This window comes from Pongo pygmaeus, chromosome 19 (assembly GCF_028885625.2).
Source record: "Pongo pygmaeus isolate AG05252 chromosome 19, NHGRI_mPonPyg2-v2.0_pri, whole genome shotgun sequence".
In the NCBI taxonomy this organism is placed as follows: domain Eukaryota; kingdom Metazoa; phylum Chordata; class Mammalia; order Primates; family Hominidae; genus Pongo; species Pongo pygmaeus.
The window spans coordinates 77,460,522-77,472,500 of NC_072392.2; the positions used below are offsets into that span (position 1 = coordinate 77,460,522).

The 11,979-nt window shown below is 60.6% G+C and overlaps 2 protein-coding genes across 3 annotated transcripts in view; one reads left to right on the forward strand and one right to left on the reverse strand.

Annotated features, from left to right (window-relative positions):
* The first annotated feature begins 560 nt into the window (after nucleotides 1–560).
* On the forward strand, nucleotides 561–8,547 carry GRN (granulin precursor). 2 transcript variants are annotated; one of them, XM_054457491.2, is made up of 13 exons: nucleotides 561–787; nucleotides 4,604–4,748; nucleotides 4,872–4,997; nucleotides 5,113–5,197; nucleotides 5,673–5,785; nucleotides 5,887–6,022; nucleotides 6,136–6,245; nucleotides 6,482–6,608; nucleotides 6,807–6,904; nucleotides 6,994–7,239; nucleotides 7,460–7,693; nucleotides 7,786–8,016; nucleotides 8,106–8,547. In XM_054457491.2, the coding sequence occupies exons 2-13, from the start codon at nucleotides 4,611–4,613 to the stop codon at nucleotides 8,241–8,243; spliced, it is 1,782 nt and encodes a 593-aa protein (XP_054313466.2). In that variant the 5' UTR covers nucleotides 561–787; nucleotides 4,604–4,610; the 3' UTR covers nucleotides 8,244–8,547. The 2 variants fall into 2 exon arrangements, with proteins under 2 accessions (XP_054313466.2, XP_054313465.2); XM_054457490.2 differs by having other exon boundaries at nucleotides 723–1,058.
* Nucleotides 8,548–8,659: 112 nt separating this feature from the next.
* The window catches only part of FAM171A2 (family with sequence similarity 171 member A2), a 10,797-nt gene continuing 7,477 nt past the window's right edge, over nucleotides 8,660–11,979 (reverse strand). Inside the window, exons 4-8 of the mRNA XM_054459034.2 lie at nucleotides 11,875–11,979; nucleotides 11,618–11,797; nucleotides 11,403–11,519; nucleotides 11,160–11,286; nucleotides 8,660–10,636 (exon numbers count right to left, since the gene is read on the reverse strand). The exon at nucleotides 11,875–11,979 is cut by the window's right edge and continues 54 nt beyond it. Coding sequence (XP_054315009.2) covers nucleotides 9,178–10,636; nucleotides 11,160–11,286; nucleotides 11,403–11,519; nucleotides 11,618–11,797; nucleotides 11,875–11,979 — 1,988 coding nt within the window. The 3' untranslated portion in view covers nucleotides 8,660–9,177. The remainder of the gene's footprint in view (nucleotides 10,637–11,159; nucleotides 11,287–11,402; nucleotides 11,520–11,617; nucleotides 11,798–11,874) is intronic.

Below are 11,979 nucleotides of genomic sequence, written 5' to 3' on the forward strand. Positions count from 1 at the left end.
GCAGGAGTTGCAGGGCGCAGTGAGCTATGATCAGCTTGGGCGACTGAGCCAGACCCTGTCTCTAAAACAAACACACAAGTCCGGGCGCGGTGGCTCATGCCTGTAATCCCAGCACTTTGGGAGGCCGAGGCGGGCGGATCACGAGGTCAAGAAATCGAGACCATCCTGGCCAACATGGTGAAACCCCGTCTCTACTAAAAATACAAAAATTAGCTGGGCGTGGTGGTGCGCGCCTGTAGTCCTAGCTACTCGGGAGGCTGAGGCAGGAGAATCGCTTGAACCCGGGAGGCAGAGGTTGCAGTGAGCCGAGATCGTGCCACTGCACTCCAGCCTGGCGACAGAGTAAGACTCCGTCTCAAAACAAACAAAAGGACAGAAAGGGGAGCACAAATATTCCCAATTCATAACAGTCCCTCGCACCGTCAATGCCCCAGACACGCGCTATCAGCTCTAGCAAACTCCCCCAGGAGCCTGCAGAATGGGTGAAGGAAGGCGACGAGCACCAGCTGCCCTGCTGAGGCTAGCCCAACGTCACATGATTCTCCAATCACATGATCCCTAGAAATGGGGTGTGGGGCGAGAGGAAGCGGGGAGGAGAGTGATTTGAGTAGAAAAGAAACACAGCATTCCAGGCTGGCCCCACCTCTACATTGATAAGTAGCCAATGGGAGCGGGCAACCCTGATCCCTGGCCAATGGAAACTGAGGTAGGCGGGTCATCGCGCTGGGGTCTGTAGTCTGAGCGCTGCCCGGTTGCTGCTGCCCAGGGACCGCGGACCCGGACGCAGGTAGGAGGGCGGCCGCGCAGACCTCTCGCCTGCTCCTGCCCAGGGGCTCGGCCAGGGCCATGTGAGCTTGAGGTTCCCCTGGAGTCTCAGCCGGAGACAACAGAAGAACCGCTTATTGAAACTCCTTGGGGGTTCTGATACACTAGGGGGAGTTTTATGGGAAAGAGGAAGCAGTAATTGCAGTGACCCCCGTTAGAAGGGGCTTTCTACCTCCCCAGCATTCCCCCAAAGCAGGGACCACACCATTCTTGACCCAGCTCCACCCCTGTCGGTAGGTGCCGGCTTCTTCCCCTCTCCTGGTGGTGGTGGGTGGTTCCCGCGGCGGCCTGGAGCCGGAGGGGCGCGCGACCCTGGGCTGGGAGCTCCGAGGGCCTGGGAACGGGACCTGAGACCTTGGCTTCTCGAAGGTAGTAGGGACTTGGGAGTGGTGACTGAACCTGGTCTGGCTCCTCCTTACTTCCTCTTGTTGGGGGTGGGACGAGCTAACTTCCGCCTCTCCCAGCCACTTTTTCCTGCTCATTTGCAGCTAGGTTGGCTCCCCTTTTGGGAATTTCCTCTCCCCTTGGCACTCGGAGTTGGGGGTGCCACCTAGTGGAAGATAACGGAGCTAGGGTCTTGAAGAGGCTGCTGTCCCCTCTGGCTGTTTTGGCGGTGTAGGGTGGCATGAGAGACTGCGACTCGCCTCCTCATCCCTGTTTCTGTATGCGTGTGCGTGTATTCAGTAGAAGCATACACTATACTCCCTCAACTTAGGGTAAATAGGAGGGACCACATGCACCGGTAACTCACCAGGGAGCCGAACACTCCTGTGCAGACAGACTTCCCTTCCCAGCAAGCCATGGCAGCGGACAGCCTGCTGAGAACATCCAGGAAGCAGGCGGTGCCAGCTCTGCAGGCGCTTTGCCTGGGAGCTGTGGGGCTGAGTAGAGGGTCCACTGTCCAGGACCAGTCAACTTCATCCTTATCTGTCCAGGAGGTGGCCACTTGGGGATGCTGAGTTAGGGGAGGGGCACTTGAGGAAAGCCAGGTGGAGCAGAGAGGATGTGAGTGACTGGGTGGGTGAGATTTCCTGCCCCTCCCCCCGCAGTGGTATCCACACATAGACTCGTGGGGTAACTGAGGCACAGACAGGGAGCAACTTCTCAGGCCCTCACAGTTGGCAATTCTAGGATTAGGACCCAAGTGCGATTTCGAGGCAGTCCCTGTACCTGTTTCTGTTGTACCTGTTGCACCATTCCCAGGCACTGCCCATGGTGCCACTAGTGATATGAACCCAGGTCCAATACGCTCTGGGGCCATCAAAGCCTGTCGTCACCATGACCTGATGTGTGACATGTTATAGGTGTCCCTTGGTATCTTCACGGAACTGGTTCCAGGACCCCAAAATCTGTGGGTGCTCAAGTGCCTGATATAAAATGGTATAATATTTGCATATAACCTATACATACTTTAAATCATTTCTAGATTACTTATACCTAATACAATGGAAATGACATGTCGGCTGGGCGCGGTGGCTAATGCCTGTAATCCCAGCACTTTGGGAGGCCGTGGCAGGTGGATCACCTGAGGTCAGGAGTTTGAGACCAGCCTGACCAACATGGTGAAACCCCCATCTCTACTAAAAATACAAAAATTAGCCAGGTGTGGTAGCGCACACCTGTAATCCCACCTACTCCGGAGGCTGAGGCAGGAGAATTGCTTGAACCCGGGAGGCGGAGTTTGCAGTAAGCTGAGATCGCGCCACTGTACTACCGCCTGGGTGACAGAGCAAGACTCCATCTCAAAAAAAAAAAAAAAAAAAAGAAAAAGAAATGCCATGTAAATAGTTGTGATCCTGAATTGTTTAGGGAATAATAAGAAAGAACAATCTGTACATGTTCAGTATAGATGCACCCATCCTAAACCTAACTACATTGTATACCTCAGCAACAATGTAACATTTTCTGGGTTTTGTTTTGTTTTGTTTTTTGAGACAGAATCTCAGTCTCGCTCTGTCACCCAGGCTGGAGTATGGTGGCGCGATCTCTGCTCACTGCAACCTCCACCACCCAGGCTCAAGCGATTCTCCTGCCTCAGCCTCTTGAGTAGCTGGGATTACAGGTGTGCGCTACCACGCATGGCTAATTTTTGTATTTTTAATAGAGATGGGGTTTCACCACGTTGGTCAGGCTGGTCTCGAACTCCTGACCTTGGGATCCGCCTACCTGGGCCTCCCAAAGTGCTGGGATTACAGGTGTTAGCCACCGCGCCCAGTATATTTTGATCCCTGGTTGGATATGGAGGGCTGACTGTATTTAACATCTCTGAGCTTCAGTTTCCTCCTTTAAAAGTAAAGGTGTGGCCGGGTGTGGTGGTTCAAGCCTGTAATCCCAGCACTTAGGGAGGCTGAGGCGGGTGGATCAGCTGAGGTTAGGAGTTCAAGACCAGCCTGACCAATATGGTGAAACCCCCTCTCTACTAAAAATACAAAAATTAGCCAGGCGTGGTGGTGAGTGACTGTAGTCCCAGCTACTTGCTTGAACTTGGGAGGCAGAGGTTGCAGTGAGCCGAGATCATGCCACTGAACTCTAGCATGGGCAACAGAGCAAGACTCCGTCTCAAACAAACAAACAAAAAAAATGGTGAGCAGACGTGGTGGCACGCTCCCAAAGTCCCAGCTACTTAGGAGGCCAAGGTTGGAGGATTGCTTGATCCCAGGAGTCTGAGTCCATCCTGGGCAACATAGCAATACCTCATCTCTAAAAATAAAATAAAGGTATTAATTACTACTTTGGATGGTTGTTGTAAAGAAATAAAATAATGGAGAGTCTTGTAACTAGCTCCCAAGAGGCTCAACAGACATTACTGTTTTTGCTTCTTCAGGATGAGTTACCTCTCTGGCCACCCCACTGAACTAGCTGGGCTAGCTGAGCCTGGGAGAAGAGTTGTTTAGGAAGTGAGAGGCTGCTCCCCACAGAGACTCAAGGCTCAGTTCCTCCTGGTGACTCAGATGGGCAGCCCAGTGGGCACACGTGGTCTCTCTCCACATGTGGCTGAGTTTCACTTCCAGAATAGATGGAGAGGCAGGGGCGGGGGTTAGCATGCTTGGGGAATCTCAGAGGGCGCTGGTGGTGTGGGGGACCCTCAGAGCACAGGTGTCTCAAAGGCTGACCCAGCTTCTGTGTCCCCTTCCCTGGGTGAGGAGGGGACATTCATGGGCAGATGGTGACCTCTGGGGAAAGCGGCCCAGACTCCACTGGCCACCATATTTCCTTTTTCACAACTTTCTCACCCCTGTGGTTTCCCATGTCATCATGTGGCCGCTTCCCGCAAGGCCTTAACGGGGTGCAGGTATGAACATAGTGTCAGGCAAGGAGGCATCTGGAGAGGAACCCTGGCTTTTCCTGGGGGGACTCCCTCCCTGCACCCTAGCCCTGTCCTCTCCCATGGCTACTGATGCCTTCCCCTCACCCCAGAGGTGGCCCACATCTGCACAGATCAGACCCACAAAAATCACGTCTTCCTGACTCTCATAAGCCTGCCCAGTGAGGCCCAGGCGTTAGGCCATGTGCTAGGGACTCAAGACCCACACATATATGCATGTCAGCATTCATGCTTACAGGTCTGCACGTGCTGGGGCATGTGTCACACACAGGGCGCTGTAGGAAGCTGACTCTCAGCCCCTGCAGATTTCCGCCTGCCTGGACAGGAAGGTGTTGAAAAGGCTCAGGCAGTCCTGGGCCAGGACCTTGGCCTGGGGCTAGGGGACTGAGTGGCCCTAGAATCAAGGGTGGCGTGGGCTTAAGCAGTTGCCAGACGTTCCTTGGTACTTTGCAGGCAGACCATGTGGACCCTGGTGAGCTGGGTGGCCTTAACAGCAGGGCTGGTGGCTGGAACGTGGTGCCCAGATGGTCAGTTCTGCCCTGTGGCCTGCTGCCTGGACCCCGGAGGAGCCAGCTACAGCTGCTGCAGTCCCCTTCTGGTGAGTGCCCCTCAGCCTAGGCAAGAGCTGGCAGCCTGGGTTTTCCCAAACGGTCATCTTGGATTGGCCAGAGAAGGACGCCAGGCACAAGTCTGTGGTTTATCATTTCCCCTGTCTTTCCAGGACAAATGGCCCACAACACTGAGCAGGCATCTGGGTGGCCCCTGCCAGGTTGATGCCCACTGCTCTGCCGGCCACTCCTGCATCTTTACTGTCTCAGGGACTTCCAGTTGCTGCCCCTTCCCAGAGGTGAGCGTGCCATAAGCCCAATGGAGGGGCTTAGGTCTGCATTTATGCTTTTCCTGCACTCTCCCACCTGCAGATAAAAGAGCCCTGCCAATGCAGGTTTCTCTGTGTTCCACAGGCCGTGGCATGCGGGGATGGCCATCACTGCTGCCCACGGGGCTTCCACTGCAGTGCAGACGGGCGATCCTGCTTCCAAAGATCAGGTGCAGCGGGGGTGTGGGTGCAGGGCAGGCAGACGGGCAGCATGTAGAGCCTGGAACCCAGGAGCCCAGCTGGCAGGGCAGCCCCGATTCCTGCCCTTGTGCCCTCATTCATGTGGCATCTGTACTAAGCAACAGCCCTGGTGTGGACAGAGGGGCAGCACTGGGGATAGGAGGGTGCAGGAGAAAGTGCAAGACTCCAGGTCCAGGCATTGTGGGGGTGGGGAGAGGTCGAGCTGGGCCTGTCTAATGCCAACCCATGGTCAGTGGGTGCCCCTTCCCCAGGCCATCTTGCTGAGGGACGGACTGGATTGTGAGGAGGGTGAGTTAGGCCTGCCTAGGAGATCACTGAGCCTTAGTGTCACCCTCAAACCCCAGCAGCTGGGCTTGCAGGCCATGGTGCCACCAGCTCCTTGCATGATGGGGGAGTCACCTTCTCTGAGTGGGCTGGTAGAATCCTGGGTCATCTTGTCCACAGGTAACAACTCCGTGGGTGCTGTCCAGTGCCCTGATAGTCAGTTCGAATGCCCGGACTTCTCCACGTGCTGTGTTATGGTCGATGGCTCCTGGGGGTGCTGCCCCATGCCCCAGGTACAAATCTGGGGAGATGGGGGTATGTGGAGGGAAGTGGGGGCAGAGTGTGGGGGCCAGAGGCAGGGGGTGAAGATGGAGTCAGGACCATTTTTTCTCAGGCTTCCTGCTGTGAAGACAGGGTGCACTGCTGTCCACATGGTGCCTTCTGCGACCTAGTTCACACCCGCTGCATCACACCCACGGGCACCCACCCCCTGGCAAAGAAGCTCCCTGCCCAGAGGACTAACAGGGCAGGTGAGGAGGTGGGAGAGCATCAGGCCGGGGGCTGGGGCGGGGCCTCATTGGCTCCAAGTGTAGGAAAAAGTTCCCTTCACCCTGGCTGTCCCTCATGCTTGCTCCTCTTCCAGTGGCCTTGTCCAGCTCAGTCATGTGTCCGGATGCACGGTCCCAGTGCCCTGATGGTTCTACCTGCTGTGAGCTGCCCAGTGGGAAGTATGGCTGCTGCCCAATGCCCAATGTGAGTGAGGGGCTGGAGCCAGCTTGGCTGTGTGCCCCCAGCCACCTGGCCCTGACACGCACCTTACAGGGGCTCTGGGGCATGGGGCTGGCTGGCTGCTTGCTGGGAGCCTGGCTGATGCAGGGTTCATGCCACCCCCTAGTGGGGGATTGGGGCAGTGCCAACCATCAGCCTGGCTGCTCCCTGTGTGCTACTGAGCCTGGAAGTGACAAAGACCCACCCCTGTCCCCACTCAGGCCACCTGCTGCTCCGATCACCTGCACTGCTGCCCCCAAGACACTGTGTGTGACCTGATCCAGAGTAAGTGCCTCTCCAAGGAGAATGCTACCACGGACCTCCTCACTAAGCTGCCTGCGCACACAGGTACCAGAGGCAGGGCGCAGATACAGGGGTAGGGCCCCCTTTCCTCCCTTTTAGGCCTGGCCTTAGGATCACTGCAAGGTGGCGTAAGCGGTACCCTCCATCTTCAACACCTGGTTGCAGCTGTGGAGCTGGCAAAGGGTGGATACCCCTGAGGGTCCCAGTGCCACTTCTGACCTGTCCTCTCTGCCTCCCTCACAGTGGGGGATGTGAAATGTGACATGGAGGTGAGCTGCCCAGATGGCTATACCTGCTGCCGTCTACAGTCGGGGGCCTGGGGCTGCTGCCCTTTTACCCAGGTACCCAGGGGTGGCAGGTGGGTGGGCTGAGCACAGTGTGGCAGCCAGCTGGGCCCCAGTGCCCACCGGCCCTTCTCCATCCGCCCTAGGCTGTGTGCTGTGAGGACCACATACACTGCTGTCCCGCGGGGTTTACGTGTGACACGCAAAAGGGTACCTGTGAACAGGGGACCCACCAGGTGCCCTGGATGGAGAAGGCCCCAGCTCACCTCAGCCTGCCAGACCCACAAGCCTTGAAGAGAGATGTCCCCTGTGATAATGTCAGCAGCTGTCCCCCCTCCAATACCTGCTGCCAACTCATGTCTGGGGAGTGGGGCTGCTGTCCAGTCTCAGAGGTACATGGGAGGGGACAGCATCTTGGCCTGGGCAGGTGGGCGGCCAAGCTCCTATTGCTTTCTGCCCTCCGCATAGCCCATAGGTGATACCCAGCTCTGTCAGATTCGTCACCAGCTGGAGGTGCTGTAAGCAGGAGAGGTGGGCTGGAGTAGGTAGGGGCTCGGCACTGCGCCCCACATAGTGGCTACCTAGAACGCCCTTTCCTGCCCACCCCCGCAGGCTGTCTGCTGCTCGGACCACCAGCACTGCTGCCCCCAGGGCTACACTTGTGTAGCCGAGGGGCAGTGTCAGCGGGGAAGCGAGATTGTGGCTGGACGGGAGAAGATGCCTGCCCACCGGGCTTCCTTATCCCACCCCGGAGACATCGGCTGTGACCAGCACACCAGCTGCCCAGTGGGGCAGACTTGCTGCCCGAGCCTGGGTGGGGGCTGGGCCTGCTGCCAGTTGCCCCATGTGAGTGCCTCCCTGCCTGCCCCTGGATAGGGGAGCTAAGCCCGGTGAGGGAACAGGAACATAATGCCATTCTGTGCTCCCTTCCTCGCCAGGCTGTGTGCTGCGAGGATCGCCAGCACTGCTGCCCGGCTGGCTACACCTGCAACGTGAAGGCCCGATCCTGCGAGAAGGAAGTGGTCTCTGCCCAGCCTGCCACCTTCCTGGCCCGTAGCCCTCACGTGGGTGTGAAGGACGTGGAGTGTGGGGAAGGACACTTCTGCCATGATAACCAGACCTGCTGCCGAGACAACCGAGGGGGCTGGGCCTGCTGTCCCTACCGCCAGGTCAGTGCCAACCCCCATCCTGGGGCTGGGTATGGCCAGGGACCAGGTCCCACCTCGTCCAACCCTCTCGCCCCCCTCTGACCATCCAGGGCATCTGTTGTGCTGATCGGCGCCACTGCTGTCCTGCTGGCTTGCGCTGCGCAGCCAGAGGTACCAAGTGTTTGCACAGGGAGGCCCCGCGCTGGGACGCCCCTTTGAGGGACCCAGCCTTGAGACAGCTGCTGTGAGGGACAGTATTGAAGACTCTGCAGCCCTCGGGACCCCACTCGGAGGGTGCCCTCTGCTCAGGCCTCCCTAGCACCTCTCCCCAACCAAATTCTCCCTGGCCCCGATTCTGAGCTCCCCATCACCATGGGAGGTGGGGCCTCAATCTAAGGCCTTCCCTGTCAGAAGGGGGTTGTGGCAAAAGCCACATTACAAGCTGCCATCCCCTCCCCGTTTCTGTGGACCCTGTGGCCAGGTGCTTTTCCCTATCCACAGGGGTGTTTGTGTGTGTGCGCGTGTGCGTTTCAATAAAGTTTGTACACTTTCTTAACAGTGTCTGATTTGCCGCCCTGCCTGCCCTCCCCAGGGCCCCAGAACAAGGGTTCACGTCCACTGCCAACACTGCCCTCCCCTACCCCACAGAAAGACATACACAGCCTTAACCTCACCAGTTTTATATTTGCTGCTGCCCACATCGGCTGTATCACATTACCCCCTAGTCCCCAGAGCTGTCCCAGCCACCAGCCCTGTGACATCGTAGCCCAGAGACGGGCTAGTCAGCAAGCAGCACCCCCTCCCCTCCCAGGGGTCCACAGAGAACGCCCCCTCCCTTCCCAGCCCTCACACTAGCAGCTGAGGCTGGGTCACCCCTCCTGCTTTCCCACAATAGAGCTTTCTATGTACAGCCACGTCTACACAGGCACTGCTTCCCCCCAGCCCTCCTCCCCGGCACCTCCCCATGGGGGTCTGGACCCCCCCTCCTCCCCGGCTTGGAGGCAGACACAGGGTCCCTTGCAAGACACGACCCAGCACCTACCACGGAACAGCTCCAAGGCCCCTGGGCCCCTCTCCGGCCCGGGGCTGGGGGCTACGTGCGAGGGCCCCCGCAGGCCCCCGGGGCGCGCACCCTGGGTGCGGGCCCGCGCGGGAGGGGCGGTGCCAGGCCCTGCGCGGGCGCTACTTGACGTTGAACACCATCAGCGGCCGCTCCTCCCGCCGCTGCCACGGGCTCTTCTTGTCTCCCGCCTCGTCGCCCACCTCCGCCCCCAGCTCGTCCTCCGGGCTGGTGAGCGAATCGCGCCGCAGCTCGCTGGCGCTGCTGCGGGAGCTGTCCCCGCGGCTGCGGCCCCGCCCCCGGGGTACCGTGGCCGCCCGGCCCTCCGGCGCCGCCACCTCGTCCAGCAGCGGCGTCAGCGAGTTGTCCTCCGGAGAGCAGAGGCCCGTGCGACTCTCGCTGCTGCTGGGCTCCGTGTCCTCGCTGAGCGCCAGGCGCGGGGGCGCGGGCGGCGGCGGCGGCGCGGCAGGCGGGGCGCGCTCCCGCTCCTCCCTCGCGGGCCGGCGGCGCGCGGGCCGCGCCTCGTGCACATCTACGCCCGAGTCCAGGCTGGCGTCGGTGCTGCGTGCCCCGCCGCCCGCCTGCAGGTCGATGTAAGAGTGGCGCACTTGCGAGTTGGAGCGCCCGTCGAGGGACACGAACCAGGCGCGCGGGTGCGGCTTCACGCCCAGTTCCAGCAGCTTTTTCTCGGTCAGGGCCTGCAGCTCCCCGTTGAGCTGCGCCATGGTGGACTCGTTGAACAGCACAGGGATGGTGACTGAGCCACTGACGGGCGCCGCGCGCCCGGCCCCCCAGCCCTCGCCGCCGCCCCCGCCGCCCTCGCCCCCCGGGCCCGAGTGGCCCTGCATCTGCGGGCGCTGGGCGTCGGGCTGGGGAAAAGCGCGCGCCGGGCCGGGCGCCGTGCCCTCCGGCGGGGCCGGCTCGTCGCCCACGCCGGCGGCGCTCGCCTCGCCGCCGAGGCGCACGTAGTGCGCGGGGATCACCAGGGTGGGCATGACATTGCGGTAGACGTTGTCCTTGAGGTGGTCGATGGAGCCGCAGAAGATGAGCTGCCCCGCCTGGCCCAGCGACGGCGGCCGCGCCAGCTGGTCCACAGACTGCGACAGCAGGAAGTCGGGGGTCTTGCTCTCGGCCGCCCCCTTGTGGCCCAGGTAGTGGTCGAAGGGCGGCGGCGGCGAGGGCGGCTCGTGCAGGAAGGCCGCAGCCCCCGAGGGCCCGCGCCGGTACTCCTCCAAGCCGGGCTCCAGCCCGCCGGGGCCCTCGGCCGAGCGAGCGCCCTTGAGCCCGGCGCTCTCGCCCCCGCGGGCACCCGAAGGCTCGGCGGCCGGGCGGCTGGCAGAGCGCGGCTTGGTGCGGAAGAAGTCATCCCGGGAGGAGGCCAAGTCCCGGGAGCTGGAGAAGGCCGAGTGGAGGGGGCCTGGAGGCGGAGCCTCGGGGTCCCCCGACGGGGCGGGTTCCAGGGGTCCCGCACAGATGAGGTGGAGCTGGGACATCGAGGTGGCCTGGTCTCGTTTGTTACCGTCAGAGGGCCCCGAGAGCTGCAGCTTGCGGTGCTGTTGCCTCGGCTTCAGGCAGCGCCTCCTGGAAGGGAGGGAGCAGAAGGGGCCTCTCAGGAAAGGGTGAGGGCCAGAGTAGGCCCCGAACCCCCTTAGATGCAAGACAAGAGGCGAATATAGTGGAAGAGGTGGGGAGAATGCCTGGGGCGCTCAGGAGAGATGGCGGGGAGCCGCCGTGTCCGTTTGGCGGTCCCCTCAGGGTAAACTCTGCACTCCTCTGCGTGTAGGATGTGCTGCGAGAACCAGGAATGAGCATCCAAGCTGTCTATGGGTGTGTCCGGCCTGGAGTCCTCTGGGAGAGAGAGCTGGGCTGGTAGGGGCGGTGGCAGATCTCTCTGGAGGGGCCGGGCTGCAAGTCCTTAAGCCCTGCCTCCCCTCCCACCTCGCCGCTGTCTTCAGCCACCAGCACCAGCCCTTCAGGTGTTAGCACGTTTACAGGAAGTCTTTTCCTGTCTGCCCCTTGAGGACCAGAAGTGGATCTTACGCATCTTTGGGGCCCCAGGGCCCGGTACAAGTGCAGGGGAGGGTGAGGGAAGCCCGGTGCTCACCGACAGTAGTAGATGAGCAGACACAGCAGGATGAGCACCAGCAGGGCCAGGGCTGCCAGGATGGTGAGCAAGAAGATGGTGTGGTAGGTGCCGATATCCTGGATGCCCGACGTGATGGTGACCAGCCCTGTGCCAGGCGAGGGCTTAGCGTTCAGGTGTAGACACCCTTCCTGCCTTTCAGAAGTCTGCTCTCCCAGGTCCCCTCCTCCACGGCCTCTACGCCCACTGCCCCACTACTCTTACCAGCCGTGGGGGAGGCCATGGCGGCCACCCAGTACCCCAGCTGGGGGGAGACGAAGGTCCAGTAGAGCTGCCGGCCTTCCTTCCGGATTACACCAGTGCCATTGCGCACCCACAGCCCTGGGAGAGGCAGGGTTTTTGTCACACTTGAGTCGCTCCCACTCAAGTCCCACTTTCCTCCCTGAACTCAAGCACCTGCAGCCCCTTGAGGCACTTACCACTCTTGGGGTCAAATCTCCAGGCTGGAATGCTGGTGCCTACGGTGAGGGCACGAGTCTCGGAGGGCACGGGCAGGGACAGGTGAATGGGGCCTGAGAGCGGCACCTCTGTCCCATTACCTGTCAGCAGGTGCACGCTCACAGCAGTCAGGGGCATCAGCTCCAGCCAGGAGCCATTGCCTGAGGGAAGAGGGTACAGGGCTGAGGGCTAATCCTGAGCCTGGGGAGACCCCATCCGTGCTGGGCACCCAGCCTACCTGAGCTGGAGGCCTCAGTGCCCAGGAAGGCAGGGAAAGCCCGCATTTCCTGCTGGGTGCTGGCAGGCGTGAGTGACGCCCAGAGCTGGCTGTAGGTGGAGCTGA

What these genes read in the sequence shown, in the direction of transcription:
- GRN (XM_054457491.2), top strand. Translation starts at nt 4,611, where the DNA reads ATGTGGACCCTGGTGAGCTGGGTGGCCTTAACAGCAGGGCTGGTGGCT. An exon ending in ATCCTGCTTCCAAAGATCAG is followed by an intron (nt 5,198 to 5,672) that starts GTGCAGCGGGGG and finishes TCTTGTCCACAG; the next exon opens with GTAACAACTCCGTGGGTGCT. An exon ending in CCAGAGGACTAACAGGGCAG is followed by an intron (nt 6,023 to 6,135) that starts GTGAGGAGGTGG and finishes CTCCTCTTCCAG; the next exon opens with TGGCCTTGTCCAGCTCAGTC.